Source organism: Triplophysa rosa, linkage group LG8 (genome assembly GCF_024868665.1).
Source record: "Triplophysa rosa linkage group LG8, Trosa_1v2, whole genome shotgun sequence".
Lineage (NCBI taxonomy): Eukaryota > Metazoa > Chordata > Actinopteri > Cypriniformes > Nemacheilidae > Triplophysa > Triplophysa rosa.
The window spans coordinates 24,071,128-24,088,892 of NC_079897.1; the positions used below are offsets into that span (position 1 = coordinate 24,071,128).

At 39.8% G+C, this 17,765-nt stretch overlaps 1 protein-coding gene and 1 long non-coding RNA gene across 2 annotated transcripts; one reads left to right on the plus strand and one right to left on the minus strand.

Annotated features, from left to right (window-relative positions):
- Positions 1-1,996: 1,996 nt before the first annotated feature.
- On the plus strand, positions 1,997-8,434 carry tent5ba (terminal nucleotidyltransferase 5ba). Its single transcript, XM_057340777.1, has 2 exons — positions 1,997-2,399; positions 6,597-8,434. The coding sequence occupies exons 1-2, from the start codon at positions 2,244-2,246 to the stop codon at positions 7,347-7,349; spliced, it is 909 nt and encodes a 302-aa protein (XP_057196760.1). The 5' UTR covers positions 1,997-2,243; the 3' UTR covers positions 7,350-8,434.
- LOC130558410 (uncharacterized) lies at positions 5,385-16,372 on the minus strand. Its single transcript, XR_008963427.1, has 2 exons — positions 15,775-16,372; positions 5,385-5,735 (listed from the first exon to the last, which is right to left on the minus strand). It is a non-coding gene; the product is annotated as an uncharacterized LOC130558410 (long non-coding RNA).
- Between the last annotated feature and the right edge of the window lie 1,393 nt (positions 16,373-17,765).

Here is a 17,765-nt window from a genome sequence, read left to right on the forward strand (position 1 = left end):
AAACACTCTAAACCAGCAGTTCTCTCATTCTGTCTTCTTGTTGAACCTACAGTATGTTATGTGGCATTTTACAGGGTGTTATCAAATAGTCTCCACCCACAAGTCTCAGATGTCCAAAGGAGGCAGAACTGTGCAAGCGATGGATTACGAACAAACAAACAAAAAATGGATTAAATATACACTCTCAAGGGTGTGAGACTGCCCCACCTTTCTCATTGTTGACAAATAGTGACGCGTATATGGGTTCCACGGTTGTCATTACCTTTGCCCGTCTGCACTCGTCCGCAGGGCCAGCGATAATGAAAATTTATACCTCAAATTTTTATTTTTTTAATTCTATTCTCCATAAATAATAAATGCCTAAATTTTAAGAAAATAATCCAAAACTAATAAATAATAACAGTAGTAAAAACGTTACAACTAACAGTCTCCCCATTGCTTTTGTTTTCCTCCCATTTTAACATTGCGCTGCCTTTCTAAATCATTTCAGTCAAGGGTTATTACCAACAATGCCCTCCTACCTCAAGGCAAGCTATTTTTAGGCTGATGACGCACGTGTCTCATATCACCACCTGCTCAGAACACTGATGACGGCTCCCTCTTCCACGCTGCCTGGTGACGGGGGATGCTGTTGCCAGGGGAACCAAATCTGGTTGACATCACACGCTGTTAGGACCTCCCCTATTAAAAACATATGAGGTTCAGACGTCTGATCACACACACAAATCTGTTATGACTAACCCCCCGCTGTTGTAGCCCAAAGACCGCTCAACAGCTCGCAAGCTGTGAGTCATCCCATGAAGTGCATAAATGCCACGTTGCAGAGCATCATCCTCTAGCCGCCTCTCTTTTCATCCTTTGTTTAGCCAAATAAATCCAATCAGAACAGATGTGTGGATGTCTTTCACAAACTCCATACAAACATGCTGTTAACAGTATACAGTCTGGAATTGATATGCACATTATCTTTATTACGAATGCATATGAGGAATAAGTTCAGATTTAGGACAGTCACAGTTGTGATTTCCCTGTGGTTACAATATTTGCATTTTTAACAGTAGAAGTTGACCGTTCCAGCTGTGTTTAATCAGAACTGTAAATGTGATTTCAAAACATCCTGTATGTCGAGTGCTTGTTTCTGATGTAGCCTACTGCAGTTTGGATCTGCGGATTTTCCGTTTTTATCTCACATTTGAGATTTGGGAGAACAAGCATGTTGTGTTTTGTATACCTGTTTTAACTCGGTTTTCTGACTGCCAATCTTGGACCAGAAAGATCCATGATCCTGATGTTAAACTCTTACTCCAGAAGCCAGTGTAAATAAATATAGCAGTAAAATGGCAACATTAATAAATGTCTAACCTGCTGATCTGTATCATGTGAATTCCCATACATTCATGTTACGTTTCATTGTCTAGGATCTTTATGCTATCTTTTAGTTCCTTAGTTGGAAAATTTCCCTTTTTTATTTTTGAATTTGTGTGTTATTAACAAAAATAATGCAAAAATCCAGATCTTTTGTGAGAAATATTGGGCCCCCTTACACGTTCTCCTGATCAAGGCAAAAAGTGAAACGCATATTTACAGACTGCAACCTTGGGTTAAATGTTTACAAAGGCAACAATATGTGTGCTTTAGATATTCATGAATTATATAATTGCTTTTAATCTGACATTTTGCAAAAAATGTTTAGTGCTTTTAAAATATATTTTTTATAATAGAATGTAAATGCAAAATAGCTTCTGATAAACATATTTTGTTTAAATGAAACATTTGTTATTAAAATAAATAAACGAAACTTAAAACTTCCATTGAAACATATGTCTTAGGTTGTCGATTCCAAACAAATGGGCGTGTCCAACGGTGCGGTTTAAGCCAATGAACAAGGCACGTCTTCCAACGAACGTTCTTAATAATTCATGAGCAAACCAATGAGACGCTGGTATGCAAATCTCACGGACATAAAAAGCACTCGTGCAATTCCTTTCCAGCACACTGTAGCTTTCGTAACCCAATTGCTGACTGCACGCGGATTGGGAAAGTGAGTCGTGAGCGCAGCTGGATGATTTAAAGAACCGTTGCAATATAGTCGATAACAAGAGCTTTGGCAAAAATAACACTTCTGCTCAGGATCTTCACCTGAAGATCTATCCACGCAAGTGTTCAAAGGGCAGCGTTATCTGTCGGAATAAATCAGAAGTTTTCGCCTTTTTTTGTACAACTCGGTTGTTCTTTCCATCGCCATGTCCTCCGGTGATGTGTCAGAGCAGTGTCGGCGGTTTTGCGTGTTATCTTGGGAGCAGGTACAACGTTTGGACTCTATTCTTGGCGAGACGGTTCCCGTTCACGGACGTGGAAACTTCCCGACTCTTTCGGTACAGCCACGACAGATTGTTCAGGTAACTATGAAGCACGTGACGCAAAAATTTTTAGTCTCTGCATATTAACACGAGTAAAAGCTCTGTTTCGTTTCCTGTTTGTAATTTATACATTTTCTAATTTGAACACGAATAATGTTAGACAGTCACTAATCGCTTGTCTGCTTAACGATGCTTTTACTTTATTAATTGTCTTATTGGCTCTTATCACGTCTTATCTTTTTTTGCGTGTTCGTTAGCTCAGCTGGTAGTGCATTACGTTAGCAACGCAAAGGTCATGGGTTCCATCCCAAGGAACAAAACGAGATAAAAACGTATGACTTAAATGCACATCGTCCTGCAAATTCACGAATGTAACTTTATTTCTGCCATCTCTACACGCTTCGTTGCCAACTGTAAGTCACCCAAACAACAAGCTAACAATATCGATTAATACTTGTATTATTCCATAAACGGTCAAATTTTGTAACATAAAAGCTAACACTAATATAAGTAGTGCTCAGAAACCACGAACGATTTATTATGCGTTTCAGGACGTATTCTTTCCAAATGTGAAAGGAAAAAAAGGTGGCTTGGTTGTTTGATTTTTAACCGCATTCCCCAGAATCAACGAAACATTATCAGCCTTTGGCTCTCGTGCAGATCCCAGAAAACTGTGCGCTGAGCACATTTAAGCCACGTTAATGACTTCGACGTTCTCACGATTGCCGCACCGAGTTGAGTCATGACCGATCCTAATCCCATGCAATGCAACACTGCGTGATTCCCCACAGCCCAGTGATAACCACAATCTGCGCTCTCTTCATGAAAAGAATAGTTGTTCTCACACACAAGCACCGAGTTCGCATCTACACGCAAGTAGATATTGATCTTTTCTCCAGATGACTTCCTTTACAGCTTCCCATCTCGCCCATCAAGAGAGGGTCTGTTTAAAATGGTTTCTGAAAAATGCTCCTAAAGGCTTCTACTTGAGATTCAGCACTTCATATGTCCCATCTGGCAGCACTGCGTGAGACCATGGCAGTCTTTAACTGTTGCAGGGCCCTTAGAAAGTTCTGACGTTTCATTCCAGTGGTCTGAAATGCTGTAAATGCTTTACACGGTGGCATAAAACTGAGACACTAAAATGGTTGTGGAACCTAATATTTTCCTCCCCTCTTGACCCTAGTGTCCAGTTCTTCTGGACAATCACGAATACTCAAACTTTTGACGATCTCCGTTTCATAATAGGCCATCCCTTTGAAGGGATTAAGTTTCAGAGCGAACACCATAATGTGTGTTGCCTATTATTTTTAATGGCAAACCTGTAAAAAACGAACTTTGATGTTTTATTAGTCAACCTCCACATGACAACCCAAAATTGATGAACGTCGGCTGCCCATTTACCGTTTTTCTTTCAATCTTTTCATCTAATATGATGGTTTTCAAGGCACCATCTAATCACTTGGACTTTGTCTCTGTTTTCACAATCAAACGGTGTTCTGGTTGCTGAGCTTTTGGCTGTGATGTACAATTAAACCATAAAACCTAGCATTTGAATGCAATCGAGAATCTGACTCAGCATGGCAGGTTTCCCTCTATGGCCCTTGTGTTAAGAATTGTCATGTGATGTAGACAAACTCTATAACTCCGAACATTAGCACAAAGTCAATGAAAGAATGATTTCTCCTAGATATCTTTTGGAACCCAGATCACTTTCAGTCTATTGTAATAAAATGCTACGGAATTACATGAACACGCATTGAAACGTGTTCGGAGCTTCGAGCATGTCAGCGTTTCTTTACAGTAGATTTGCATTATATTTCAAGGGTGCCCAAGTTAGTTCCTGGAAGCCGGGTGTCCTGCAGCGTTTAGCTCCAGCTTCAATCAAACACACCTGCTTGTGATTTTCAAGTAATCTTTAAGACCTTGATTAGCTGTTTCAGGTGTGTTTAATTACGGTTCGGGCTAAATTCAAGAAAACAGAAGAGGGATTGGAACACCCCTGTGAATTAAATTAATATTCTCTTGGTGTTAAAGGGATAGTTCACTCAAAAACACAAATTCTGTCATGATTTGCAAATATATACAAATCTGTATAAATTTCTTATTTTTTGAAGAATGTGCAAAACCAATCAGTTCTGGGGCACCATTGACTACCATAGTAGTTTTGTTTCCTACTATGGTAGTCAATAGTGCCCCAGAACTGTTTGGTTACAAACATTCTTCCAAATATTTTTGTGTTCAGCATCAAGTTTTGAAACTTCTGGGTGAGTAAATGATGCATTTTTAGGGCTGGTCCGAATACCATTTTTGGAGCTTCGGTAGTAATCAACACCGAAGCTTCCGAGGGAGGGGGCTGAACATATGCTTCTCTCTAATAAAGGCAGGAATCTCTGTGTCTGTCTGTCTGCATTTTAATTTGTCGAGAACGCTTCATCCAATCGACTTCACGTGTGTTGCTGCGGACCCAAGGGAGTGCAGTGTCGCATTTAGGTGCAATATGGACACGTGACAAGTTCAGAATGAATAAACTTTTAATAAACTACAGAACAGCGCGAGCCGGAAGCGGCACGCCTCAGATTAACATAGTTTCTATTGTTTTTTATTGGCAAATTATATTTCGTTTCGTTTCTGTATTAAGTTCATTTAGAAAAATGTTTGGAGTATTTTCTTGTTTGATTGCCAACTGCGCTGGCAGTATATTCTGGTGCAGCCCTAGCATTAAAATTTTAGGGTGAACTATTCCTTTAAAAAAAATCATAAAAATGTGATCTGTTCTCCGTGTTATGTACTGTAGAGATGAAATGTACTGTATAATGATTATTAACTAATTCAGTCATACCCTTTAGGGGTTTTATAATTGCACGGTGTCATATTGTGATTTCCATATCATTGCGACTTTTGTGTGCCCTATATACACCCCTTATTTAAATATGAAAATTATAGGCTTGTTGACAAACACCAATAACTATAATGATGACTATATTAATGTCCACACCAACAGATAAAATAAACATAGTTATCAAGCTTGTTCATTGCAGTTTCACACTTTAAATGCACAAGCCCTTTAAATCATAATGGATTTCTGTTATTGTTTTATCGTTAATCACCTGAAAAAATGAAAATCGATTTGAATGTGAACCTAACAGCATTGTTCCTCCGTATAGTTTCGATGTGGACCCCACTGTTCTCTTTAAAACTGTCTTAAATAGTTATTGTCTTTGGTGTGAATGGACATTAAACGTTTAAAAAACCTTTTCTTACCTTACGGGCAATATATCCATACTGTGCTAAATCTTCCTTCACAACGGGGATCAAGGATGCGCACAGGGTATAATTTCACTGCTTGCACTAGGTCAGTTGCTGCAGTCTGACCTATAATGTAAAAATAGGAAGCTAATGATTTGATTGACAGAAGGAAAAGTAGGTGTACTGATTGAAACTAATCCGACGGAGCTATGGAAAATGAAGGTTACGTGCGTTCATGATGGAGACGGCGAGTTTGATTTAAGCACATTTTAATCTTCTAATGGATGCATAAACGTGCTTGCATGCGAAACGTTTAGCATGTAGTTTCGTGTGTTTTTCAGTAAGCAGTTTTGTATGGCTCCAACCAGAACATGATGTACAGTACAAAAATTGACTTGGGTGTGGTGTAATAGCAGCATGCAGCAGATGTTTCCCATATTTCTAAGTGACGGGTCACACCAAAATGAAAATTCTGTCATAACTCACCTGTATGACTTTCTTTCTACTGCAGAACACAAAATAAGATATTTTGAAGAATGTTGGTAACCGAACACCAACGGTACCCATTGACTTGCATTGGTTTTGTGTCCATACGATAGAAGTGAATGGGTACCATCACTGTTTGGTTACCAACATTCTTCAGAATATCATCTTTTGTGTTCTGCAGAAGAAAGAAAGTCATGGAGGTTTGAAAATGACAAGAGGGTGAGAAAATAATGACAGAATTTTCATTTTTGGGTGAACCATCTGGTGTACTGTGTGAGCAGTAAAGTTCTTTTGAGCTAATATGCAAGTAGTCATCATTAAGAAGTTATTTGGGTTCGCAAAGTCAAATGCAGAAGAACATGTGACCATCTATCAAAGCTTCATTATAGATTTAAACATTTTCTAGCACATCTTATGTCTGTCTATTGTACATATCTTAAAGCAAATTTCATAGTTTTTTGCGTTCACTGCTTGATTTCTAAACTTGACCTGTTTCCGTAGGTGGTTCGAGCACGTTTGGAGGAGCGAGGCATCACCGTTCGGGACGTGAGGTTGAACGGCTCAGCTGCCAGTCACGTTCTGCACCAGGACACTGGGCTTGGGTACAAGGATTTGGACCTGATATTTGGAGTTTCACTGTCTGACGATCAAGCCTTCCGCGTGGTTAAAGACGTGGTTCTCGACAGCCTGCTGGACTTCCTACCAGAAGGTGTCAGCAAGGAGAGGATCTCACCACTTACTTTGAAAGAGGCCTACGTGCAAAAGCTGGTGAAGGTCTGCAACGACACGGACCGCTGGAGTCTCATCTCACTCTCCAACAACACCGGGAAGAACGTGGAGCTCAAGTTCGTGGACTCTCTGAGGCGCCAGTTCGAGTTCAGCGTAGACTCTTTTCAGATCGTTTTGGACTCTCTGCTTCTGTTTGACCGTTGTTCAGAGACACCCATGTCCGAGTGCTTCCACCCGACGGTGTTGGGAGAAAGCATGTACGGGGACTTCGAAGAAGCTCTCGGCCATATGTGCAACAAGATCATCGCCACGCGAAACCCGGAGGAGATCCGTGGAGGCGGACTTTTAAAATATTGCCACCTGCTGGTGCGAGGGTTTCAGGCCACCTCCGAATCGGAGATGAAATTGCTCCAGCGGTACATGTGCTCTCGGTTCTTCATTGACTTTCCAGACATAGTCGAACAGCAGAGAAAGCTGGAGGCTTATCTGCAGAATCACTTTGCCGGAATGGAACACAAACGTTAAGACTGTCTGGTCACGTTGCACCACGTGGTCAACGAAAGTACGGTGTGCTTAATGGGACACGAAAGGCGGCAAACGTTGAATCTTATCTCGATGCTAGCGCTTAGGGTGCTGGCTGAACAAAACGCCATCCCTACGGTCACCAACGTCACGTGCTATTACCAGCCGGCCCCTTACGTGCGAGACATCAACTTCAGTAACTACTACATAGCTCGTGTGCAGCCGCTGGTGCACACCTGCAGTAATTCCTACCCAACGTGGCTGCCCTGTAACTGACCCAGAGATCCTCTGTTAGAGAGAGATACACATCAACTTCCCATGTGGTGAAGTCGATATGCAAGCAAGTGAATACCATCGGGCGCCACTAGGCTTTCTGGGCCCCCGGCTAATTTGTACTTGGGCCCCAAGGTCCCACCCCTAAATTGTCTTATTTTGTGCTGGGCCCCTGTGTGACCACGGCCCTTAGAATCATCTTAATCCTCCCCCTTTCATGGCGCCCATGAATACCATACATGAAGTCAATGTTTAAAAAACTTTTTGGTACAGAAGTTTTTGAAACGATGGCGAAATTTCTAAATGTGACGTGTATTGAATGACTGTTCACTGCTGTATGTCTGATTTGAGCCGATCCTTACAATCGTAACTTGTGTTGCAAAGCGTATAAGGGTTTTTCAATCTCTTTTCACATGTAGCAGAAATATTGTCTTGGGATTGAACGTTTTCTTTTCTTAAATGCATCATAGCTTCGGTCAAAGGCTCAGTGGATGTGAAAATGGGAAGAGAAGAATGCGTTCTGGGGGAAAGTCGTTGTGAACCTAAATATGTATTCTCTTTTTTTTGCCAGACTGTGGTTTCAATCAACCTCTGTTTTGCTTCTTGGTTGTTTAAAGGACCAAAGATATTTTATTTTTGTCATTCAGAAAGGAATGTTTGCTGTTGTAATTCCAAGTGCCTAAAAACATTGTACAAAAAATTGAGACCTGTGTTCTCTACGCAAGATTTTTTTCTGTCTCCTAGTTGATTGTAAATCTCTATTTTCAGGGATGGAGGCATATGTATTTCCATGTGATTAAAAAAAGCACAAAACTCATCTCTCTGGACCTCTTTTACATCATAAAGCGGTTGCCATCTAATTTAAGCAAGCATGTTCATAAAAGAATAAATATTGATATTTAAACCTAGTTATATATTCATAGGCCTTTGTGTGCCTGTGGAAATGCAATTGGAAAGGTTTTCTATAACTGAGTGTTTATGAAATGGAGTGGTGTTGATGTGGCCTGAATATGCGCAGACACTTAATCTAAGGAAATGGATCCATTACAGTTCCAGGTCATGAACCATAAGGATCCTTTCTAAAGCACAATGGCCCCTCTTTTTAGTGTGACACTAAAGGTAACAGACAAAAGCTTTTTTGTCAACCCACCCATGCTGCCCCTGGAGACTGAATCATATTTCTTTGAATAATCCCATATACATGACTTTGTTTTTGTAAACATCAGCTATCTTGCATCGCAAAACAGGGTGTTCGAGCTAGAGACATAAAAAAATTTATGTTGAAGATTATTAAAATACTGTAGATTTAAACTATTTTTTTTTAACAACAATAGGTTCACATGGATTTGCTAATTGAACAAGTTGCAGTTCGATTCACTACTACATTTTGGTTTATAATAGTTTAACAATCTTTTCCTTCAAAATATTTCTTTCCAACTCTTAAAAATAAAGGGGCTTGAAAGGTTCTTCCCAGTGATGCCATAGAAGAACCATTTTTGGTTCCACAAATAACCATTCAGTAAAAGGACCATCTCTTTAAAATCTGAATAACCTTTTATCGACACAAAGAACCTTTTGTGAAACAGAAAGGTTCTTTGGATGTTAAAGGTTCGTAATGGGACCATTTAGACAAAAAAGGCTGCTCTACGGCATCGTGAAACACCTGTATTTCTAAGAGCGTCCGTGTATTAGGATAAATAACTATCATTTTTTGTTCTGTTTAAAACAAAATGAGATATTTTGAATAATTTTTATTTTTTCTACTATGGCAGTCAACGATGCCCCATAAAAGCCAGTTGCTGACATTCTTCAAAATACTTTTCCTTGTGTTCAAAGAAATGAACTTACTGAACAACTAAATGAAATGAACAACTAGAGAGTGAGTTATTAATGAAAACATTTTCGTTTTTAGGTGAACTATGCCTTTTAATCTTGGTTCGTCAAAAAAACGCACTTGCAGACATGAGTGACGAACAGCCAAATTAAAAAGTTGGTCCAGTTTTGAACACGTCCCAGTTTTCGTTTACTTTAAATTACCCTGTAAAGTTACATTGCAGTTCAGTTCGGTGTGTTTTAGTTATTCTCTTTTGGTCTCGAATTAGATGAGATTTTTGTCCAGGTAATTAAAACACCGGGAGAAAAGTTAGAGTTATGTTGTCTAGAGTCTTGGTAATAGCACGTGGCTTATCCAAAGGAGACAATGGTCTGAATACTTTGGCGCTCAGTGGAAACCTAAGGGTTGTTGTACAACAACAAATTTTCTATCACATAATTGAACACATTGTAAATATATTTAGCTTTTCTTTAAAACCAAGAGTGAAAAAAACATCAAACTATACTTTTATTTCACAAAAACATGTTTGACATTTTTCATCGTGACAACTCGCGAAAGTGGTGTCTCAGGTTTGACGTTGGTTTGTGAGCATTGACCTTATTAGTTTCAAGAAGATGCGATTATGAAACTGGCCGGTGAGAACTGGGAACCCTATAGCTGACCATAGCTCATCCAAAGCAGTTTACAGTTCATGCATTCCATGGAAACTGAATCCTTGAACTTGGTCTTGGTAGCCCCACGCTTTATCATGCTGTAGTTGTTTATGCAAAGAGCTCTCTGTCTCACTCGATATTTAAGCTGTGACCAGTGTCTTGACAGCATGGATATATTATAGTCCCACAGAAGAGGCGTAAATCATTTTCTTACGGAGCCTTTTATTTGGTTTTCGTAAAACTCTGCACGAAGTGTCTATCGGTGTTTCTCCAGGAAGGTCATGAGCACATATTTCATGGCAGTATGTCAGCGGAGAGGAACTTTCCTTTCATATTTGCCTCATTCTATTTACATAATATCAAAAGAACAAACTGTAATGTGGCTTAAATCATTCGAATAACTGGGAAATATTATTCCACCTATTCCCTCGTGTTGGTTTTCACATTATTAAAGAGGATATGAATAAACTTGCTTAGTTACTCAGAACACTAAGAAACTTTAAGGAAAAACGCACCGTGCAATGTCCCTGCTCATTGCAAACAGTGTCATTAGTGAAACTTACCCTGTCAGACAGTGGTTTTGAAAATTACAATGACGTAGTGTTATTTGATTCCGTGGGATGTGGGAAACGGGGACGTGCCAGTACACGTATAGACATGTTTGTCCTGTTTTAGACAAGAAGCGACAAGCTATGACATTAGTTCGGCCTGTGATGTAATCTGTTATCTACACCTGTCGTCTGTAAAGATGTTTTTATGTCGCTATAATCCCCACGTTTAACGTCATCAATTTGAACTTAAGAAGCTTTTGAAAATGTACCGAATAATAACATTACAATGAATGGAGCATTACATTTACGCGAAACCCAAAACCAGTAACTTAATACATTGTTCGCAAATTGTGGCAAACACCTTGGGTGCTCGCACGACAATATCATTTCATTCTATGGAAATGCCGATTTGTCTATGCGATGTTGCTAGATATATTCCACACTGAGAAATGTATTTCTCCCAAAAGTGTGTGCCATGTGTATGAAAGGAAAACTTTCATGGAAATATAAATATGATGTTTAATATTTTGGTAGGGCTGGGAAGTATGTCTCTGCCCTCCATGCCAATAACATCCATGAATCAGACTGTCTGTCTTGTTTACCCTAGAACAATGGCGGTCCTTGTCTTCATTCATGATTCACTTAGCCAGAATACTGACCAGACAGTGTGACACTAGACAAGTGCAATATTAAATGTTTAGAGAATTATGTAAATGGTGTTCATAAATGTGACCGAGTGTAGCATTTGGAACAGATGCAAATTAGCTATACTTTCATTTCAATTGGAAAGTCAGAGCTCTTCATTATAGATAATATTTGTGATCTTTTAATTTGACAGCGCAACTCATTATTGGATTATGTGCTAAATTTGTAAGATCTGAAAAATAAATAGTTGATTTTAAAGGTGTGTGACACACACAAATGACTCTGTGTCATTTAATAAAGCATTTAAACTTGTCTGGGACATTGAAAACTGTCTGACATGCATGACACACAAATAAGCATAATGATCTCCATTAATGAGGAATATAAATTATAACTCAGAATCAGCTGCAGGCAACGCAAACGATTTATTAAAAAGATCACAAGGCGTCAACAAGAAACATTTAGAACAAGTGTTGAGTGTCAGAGAAACAACACAGTCCCAGAAAGTCAAGACAGAAATGTGTAACATGTGCACCTAAGCCTCAAGCAAGAAAAAGAAAGTGATCACATGTTTTCTCATTTTAAACAGGACAGAAAGGAAAAATGACTAGGGCGAGCCTCTTTTCAATAGGCAGAAACCAAATATTGGTGTCCTATTCTTGCAAGGAATGTATTAAAGTTGTAACCTGAAGATGCGCGAAAGGTAGGTCACTTATTATAATGTGTTCCGAGACTCCAGGAATGAACTACTTGGTTTCTAAAATAAAAAAGTAAAGCTTTGTTTTTTTTCATTTTAAAGTTCTAATATTACTGCTGTCCCATTTTTAGTGCCTCTCAGCCATTATGACATTTCTACGCAACATTGCGGGCATATTAAATCTGATGTATGTTATTGCCACACGTTCTGCGTATTTATTAGATGTGCAAAGATTTAATGTTCACAGGAGGTCTGGCGATCTGCATGTGTGTTTGTGCATGTGTGGTCCGAATAACAAGAGTGTGTGAGCAAATTGATGAGGAAAGAAAGCTCTCGATAGGCTATTTACCGCTCCAACGGATTTGGTCTGGCAGAGGCCGGCACAGGTCGTAAAGCACAGGCGATGAAACCTCCGGCAGTGCTGCTCAACGTTCAAAAGTCCCACCGTCAGCACAGCGAGTTTATCTGCTGAGCAACTGCTATTAGATCACAGCAGGTTTACTGAACTTACTTATGTGCACTATATGGTTGATCCATTACACATGCACGTTCACGTGTACGCCTGTATATTTAATGTGTATGTTCAACGACTTATGTGTATATATTGTGTATATACTGTCCATATGTGTATAATGCAGTGGTTCTCAAACTGGGGTCCCCAAGATTGTTCCGGGGGCCACAAATTTTGCGTCATTTTAGAAATATGGATATTATCATGAATTTTGTGCAATCAAACATCAGAAAAACAACGCCACCAACCAAACGAATTGATGTTTTAGCATTGAATATTTTCTTGGTTTAATTAAAATTTTAAGTTTAAGATTACAAGTCTTTATTTGGGGGGCCGCAAAGCAATGCACTCTACACAAAGGGGGCCTTACAACAAAAAAGTTTGAGAACCACTGGTATTTTGTACTTTGCATTGTTGGTCTGCACTACATACTGTCACTTAAGTCTGTAAAGTCATACAGTTGTTTGTCATACAGTTGTCTGTCCAACTGCATTCTACTTGTATGGAGTAAGCACCCAAGACTTTCACTCACCACACGTGGTGATGTGACAATAAAAGTGAGTTGAGTTGAAAAAAAACCAAGGGGAGAAATGACTTTACATCAGTGGGTCAACCATTTTTGACGCATGCAAACATGACTTGCCATTGGTTTATGGCTTATCCTAAAAATGTTTTATGCTTGAACGGTAAAAAAAACATGATTTTTGTTGTTACATAGTGTGGAATGAATGTGGAATTATGTTTAAATATATTTATTTTTACATGTATTGTCATTAAGATATTTCACATGTGCACTGCCAGCTCAACACAATCTCACGGCAAAAACGTAACTATTTTACGCTGTGGCTAATTTCGGCTAATTCGTATGAATTCGCGCAATCTCATTCGTACATTTTAGCACAATTTGCTTTCATGTCAGTGACGGTAAGGTTAGGGGCGGGGTTATGGGTGAGGCTTCAGCATCGCTTTTTTCTAGTAATCATATTGTACGATTCACAACATGCAAATCACACGAATTCATTACAAAAAAGCCACCTCATAAAATAGTTACGAATTGGGCAGCACGATCTCATGGGATTTCAAAACTATTTTTATGAGATGGATAATTTGTATGAATTTGTACAGTATGATCGTACTAAAAGAGATGATTAAAAAAGCAATACTGAGGCTCCACCCCTAAACCAAACCATCAGTGGCTTGAAAGCAGATTTTAATAAAAGATACGAATGAGCTTGTATGAATTCATGCGAATGATAGTTACGAATTGCAATGAAATTGTGTTGGCACAGCATATTGTTATAGTTAGTATCGCCGTCAGTGACAGTTTTGCTAACCTTAAAGGGATAGTTCACCCAAAAAGGAAAATTCTGTCATTATTTACTCAACCTCTTGTGATTTGAAGCATGTATGACTTTCTTCTGCCGAACACAAAAGAAGACATTTTGAGAAACAACTGCGGTACCCATTCGTTTCTATTGTATGGACACAAAACTGTTAACAGGCTAATAAGTTTCCAATGTCCAGTTACCAACATTCTTCAAAATATCTTCTACAAAGAAAGTCATGTAAGTTTTAAAATGACAAGAGGATGAGTAAATGACAGAATTTTCATTTTTGGGTGAACTGTCCCTTTAAAACCAATGTAAAACACTAAGCACAGGGACCAAGATTCCCAAATTATCCTCCAACATATTGAACGACCGTTACCTATTGACCTACACCTGGTTTAATTCGCCTTTGAGTCTTGGCAGAGAGAACGTGCCAATGGTACTTTTCTAGAGCCACGTGAGCACACAGCTGTCCAGAAGACCAGATGTAGTCTGACTACAGTAGGTGTTTTTAATTAAACTGTTTTGGTAGTCACATGTCTCCCATAAAGTGACCTCATTCTGTGGAAGTTAAAGGCTAACACATGCTACTGCTGCTCTCAATAACAGGGCTGACCTGGTGGGCCTGCAAAAGCTAACAAGCACCAGCCCTCTCCGGCTTTTCGGACCCTAAACGAGTTAAAGAGAAAGTTCTCCCCGCATTAGCCTCTCTTTTCAGATCCGGGGGCTCATGTGTAGAGGAAAAGACTTCAAAGGAAGCCTTAAAATCTCAGCAGAGGCCGAGTTTGTATAGTTCAGGAGCATATTCGTTAAAACTACAGCCCTTGTCTGGGGCTTCATATGTCACAATGTAGCGCTGGTGGCGTGCAGTTGGCCGTGTTATGGAGGAAATGGCGTGCGTGTGTGCGACAGTAGCGTGATGTCACGGCGAATGATGGAGTGCGCGAGGAAACGCCAGCGGGGTGGACTGTGGATATGGAATCCTCATGCGAAAGGGGGTTGCGGGCCTCTAAGCTCAGCGTTGCTAGGACTCAGAATAGCTCACCAGGGAGAGATCCGATCTGTTATTCCACTTCAGTCACAACCGCTATGATTGTGGCTACTGCTGGATGGGTAAATGTTACTGAGGAAAAATGAGGAGAGAGAGGAAAACGGAGAGAATGTCCACCCATCGATGTTCCTTTCCCAGAGGGGAATCGGAGCTCTACATTCCTCGCATTGCAGCACGCTGACAAACAATCCCAACTTTATCCCCAGCACGCGGGGCAGCTGAATGGCAGTAGTGTCTGGGACGCAGGCCTCTGGAGTTTTTGCACGGGGGGAGGGCAGTGCCGCCCAGACCGAGTTCTACTGCCCCACCGCACTTCCTCACTCCCAAACCAAACACAGGCCTGGCTTAGGTGCTACTGTCGGCCAGAGCGGACACCATGCAGTCAGAGACGTGCTGGCAGAAAATGGGCCGTCAGGAGCCAAGGGCCAGCGCTCGCTCATGCCGCTGCATATGCATTAAAAGTTTTTTCGTAGTAGTATAAATGAGGCTGTTTGGAATCTATTTAACAGGAAGCAGGGTTTTTTTTGTATTTACTGATTTGCATGGATACACATTTCGTGTGAATGCGCCAGTGTTGTATTTTCCGGGTTCATGTCTTTCGTGAAAGCTGCACGGGCAGCCGTCGAAGACTTGGCAGTCTTAAAGGTTAAAAACAACCAGGTTATTTGCCATCCAACTTAACTTCCTTCGAAACGGAGCTTAATTTAAACAGAACCCATCCATTTGAGCAGTCCAAGACGGACTGAATGAGCTCACTGTCGTTACAGCTGCTGGCAAATATGAAAGGTGATCTGAGAGCAGTTTTGATGTTTTTTAAAAAGAAAAATGATGACAAATGGCGTGGGCCAACGTAAGAGAAAAAGCATTAGTGTTTACAATACTCACTCTTTCCACCCCCCAGCTTCTCAAGGCCAGAGAGATGCTCCGTTGGTCGTCGTCTCGCCCCACATGTGTGAAGTCTGCGGGAGGAATCAGACTCGGATGTTATCGCGGGCTGATCGAGCCAAGTGTGTGCCAGCGGTGTATTGAGGGAGACGCAAGGCTGTCTGTGGGGCTGTGATCTCTGGGACGGTCTCTGTTCTCAGCACAGGGAGTCGAGATCAAAGTCACAGATCATCCCACCGTCTGCCCAACAGAGTGCCATTGTCTTACGTTCCTTTGTGGTGTTTTTAAGCGAAGGACTTTATACAAGTTCTGGAGGAGAATGTTTTCACCCTCCCTGCGAAACAAAATAAACACAACCTCGGGAACACGCTCGAAAGCTCGCCTTCTATAAATAACAACGCAGTAAGCCCACATTAAATTGTTTCAAAGCACACATAATTCAACAACATCCGCCCTTTTCACAGTAAAACCATTTTATGGGAACGCTGGAACTCGGAGGCTTACGTGTAAAGCCTCGAATCAAAATAAATGTCATTTTGGAATAAATCAGAAATAGAAAATTGTTCAATGGTCTAGTTGTAGGCACATTTTGTTTTTGAAGAACGTTACTCTAAGTTATACAGTAATGCTTGTTCTGATTTTTTCACTCTGTATAACTTTAAACTGTTAACTATTTGTGCATCCTTCGAGTACACTGTAAAACTTTGCTGTAATTTTTCAGCAGGTTTGCCAGTAACTTACTGTAGATTTAATTTACAATTTAGTTTTAAACATAAACTTACCTAGTTCTTATATTTCCTTATAAATATCGTAGGTCACTTTTCTTGATATGTAAATGTAGCATAATTTAAGAAGTTTTAAATATTTTTACGAATGTCGAAGAATGTCATTTTTGCAGTTTAATGCCAGTAATGAGACCCGTGTCTTCTTGCTCATTTTGAATCTCAAAAGTCAAAAGTGTTTTAAACTCAATTTAAAAACAGTACTAATAGGAAAATATGAATTAGTCATCAAATCTACAGTAAGTTACTGGCAAACCTGCTGCAAAACTACAGCAAAGTTTTACAGTGTATTTCTCTCATCCCTTTCTTTTAGTTTGCTATTTTTTAGAAAGTTACTCCAGCAGACTTATTGTAAACTGTCTATTTCAATTAAAGCTCAAAATTAAAGCAAATTTTCCTAATTCTGGTCATTACATTACTCGACTACAGTAAAACGTAGGGATATATGAAATTATGCATTTTAACCTATGAATGTTCATATAATTTTACCACAATTCAGTTATTTTTCAAATCAAATGTCTGTGCATGTGTCAGTGTGTGTTATAGTTGATTCTGTTTTTAGGGGGATCATCAGTGTGGCTGACCGTAAGGACATAGGCTACAGAAGAGTAATTACTAGGAGACATCACTCATTAGAACTGAAGCTCCAGTGAGTGGGGTGAGATTGGGATTTGGCTTCAGAGAAACTCTGTGGAGATCCCATTTCCTTGTTTCTCAGAAGTTGCCAAAGAGGCCTGCTGGGAAGTATAGTGTTCTTGGTCCTTGATCGGGGTTGAAAAAATATAGAGGCACCCCAATGGCATCGCACTCTTTCCTTCAGCTCCACTGCTTTGGAAACGTTTCTTTGGTTATTTCACACGTGTCTGCTACTTTATGGTATCGGTTTACAGAGAAGGCCGGCATCGCGCACAAAGTATTAAGTATTTCTCATATTTCAGCATTAGCCTAGGCTCTCTTTAAACGAATTGTGGTGTTTATTCATTCTCCATATCCATCAGAATTTCTGATCCTGATCAAATCAGATTTTAATCTTGTGGGTCTAAAAGAGGTCAGATGGAATGGGTTTCTTTCTCGTGAGGAAAAAGCTGTTTTTCAATAGTTTGGTTGCATTCCAGGGAATGTTGTACTTTAAGATACTTTTATCCATATTTTGTTTGGGTGATATTTTGTTTGGCTAAAAGATGAGCCAGATTCCCAAGGTCACTACTG

Coding starts and splice junctions, on each gene's coding strand:
- tent5ba (XM_057340777.1), top strand. CDS start 2,244: ATGTCCTCCGGTGATGTGTCAGAGCAGTGTCGGCGGTTTTGCGTGTTA. Junction 2,400..6,596: donor AGCCACGACAGATTGTTCAG/GTAACTATGAAG, acceptor CTGTTTCCGTAG/GTGGTTCGAGCACGTTTGGA.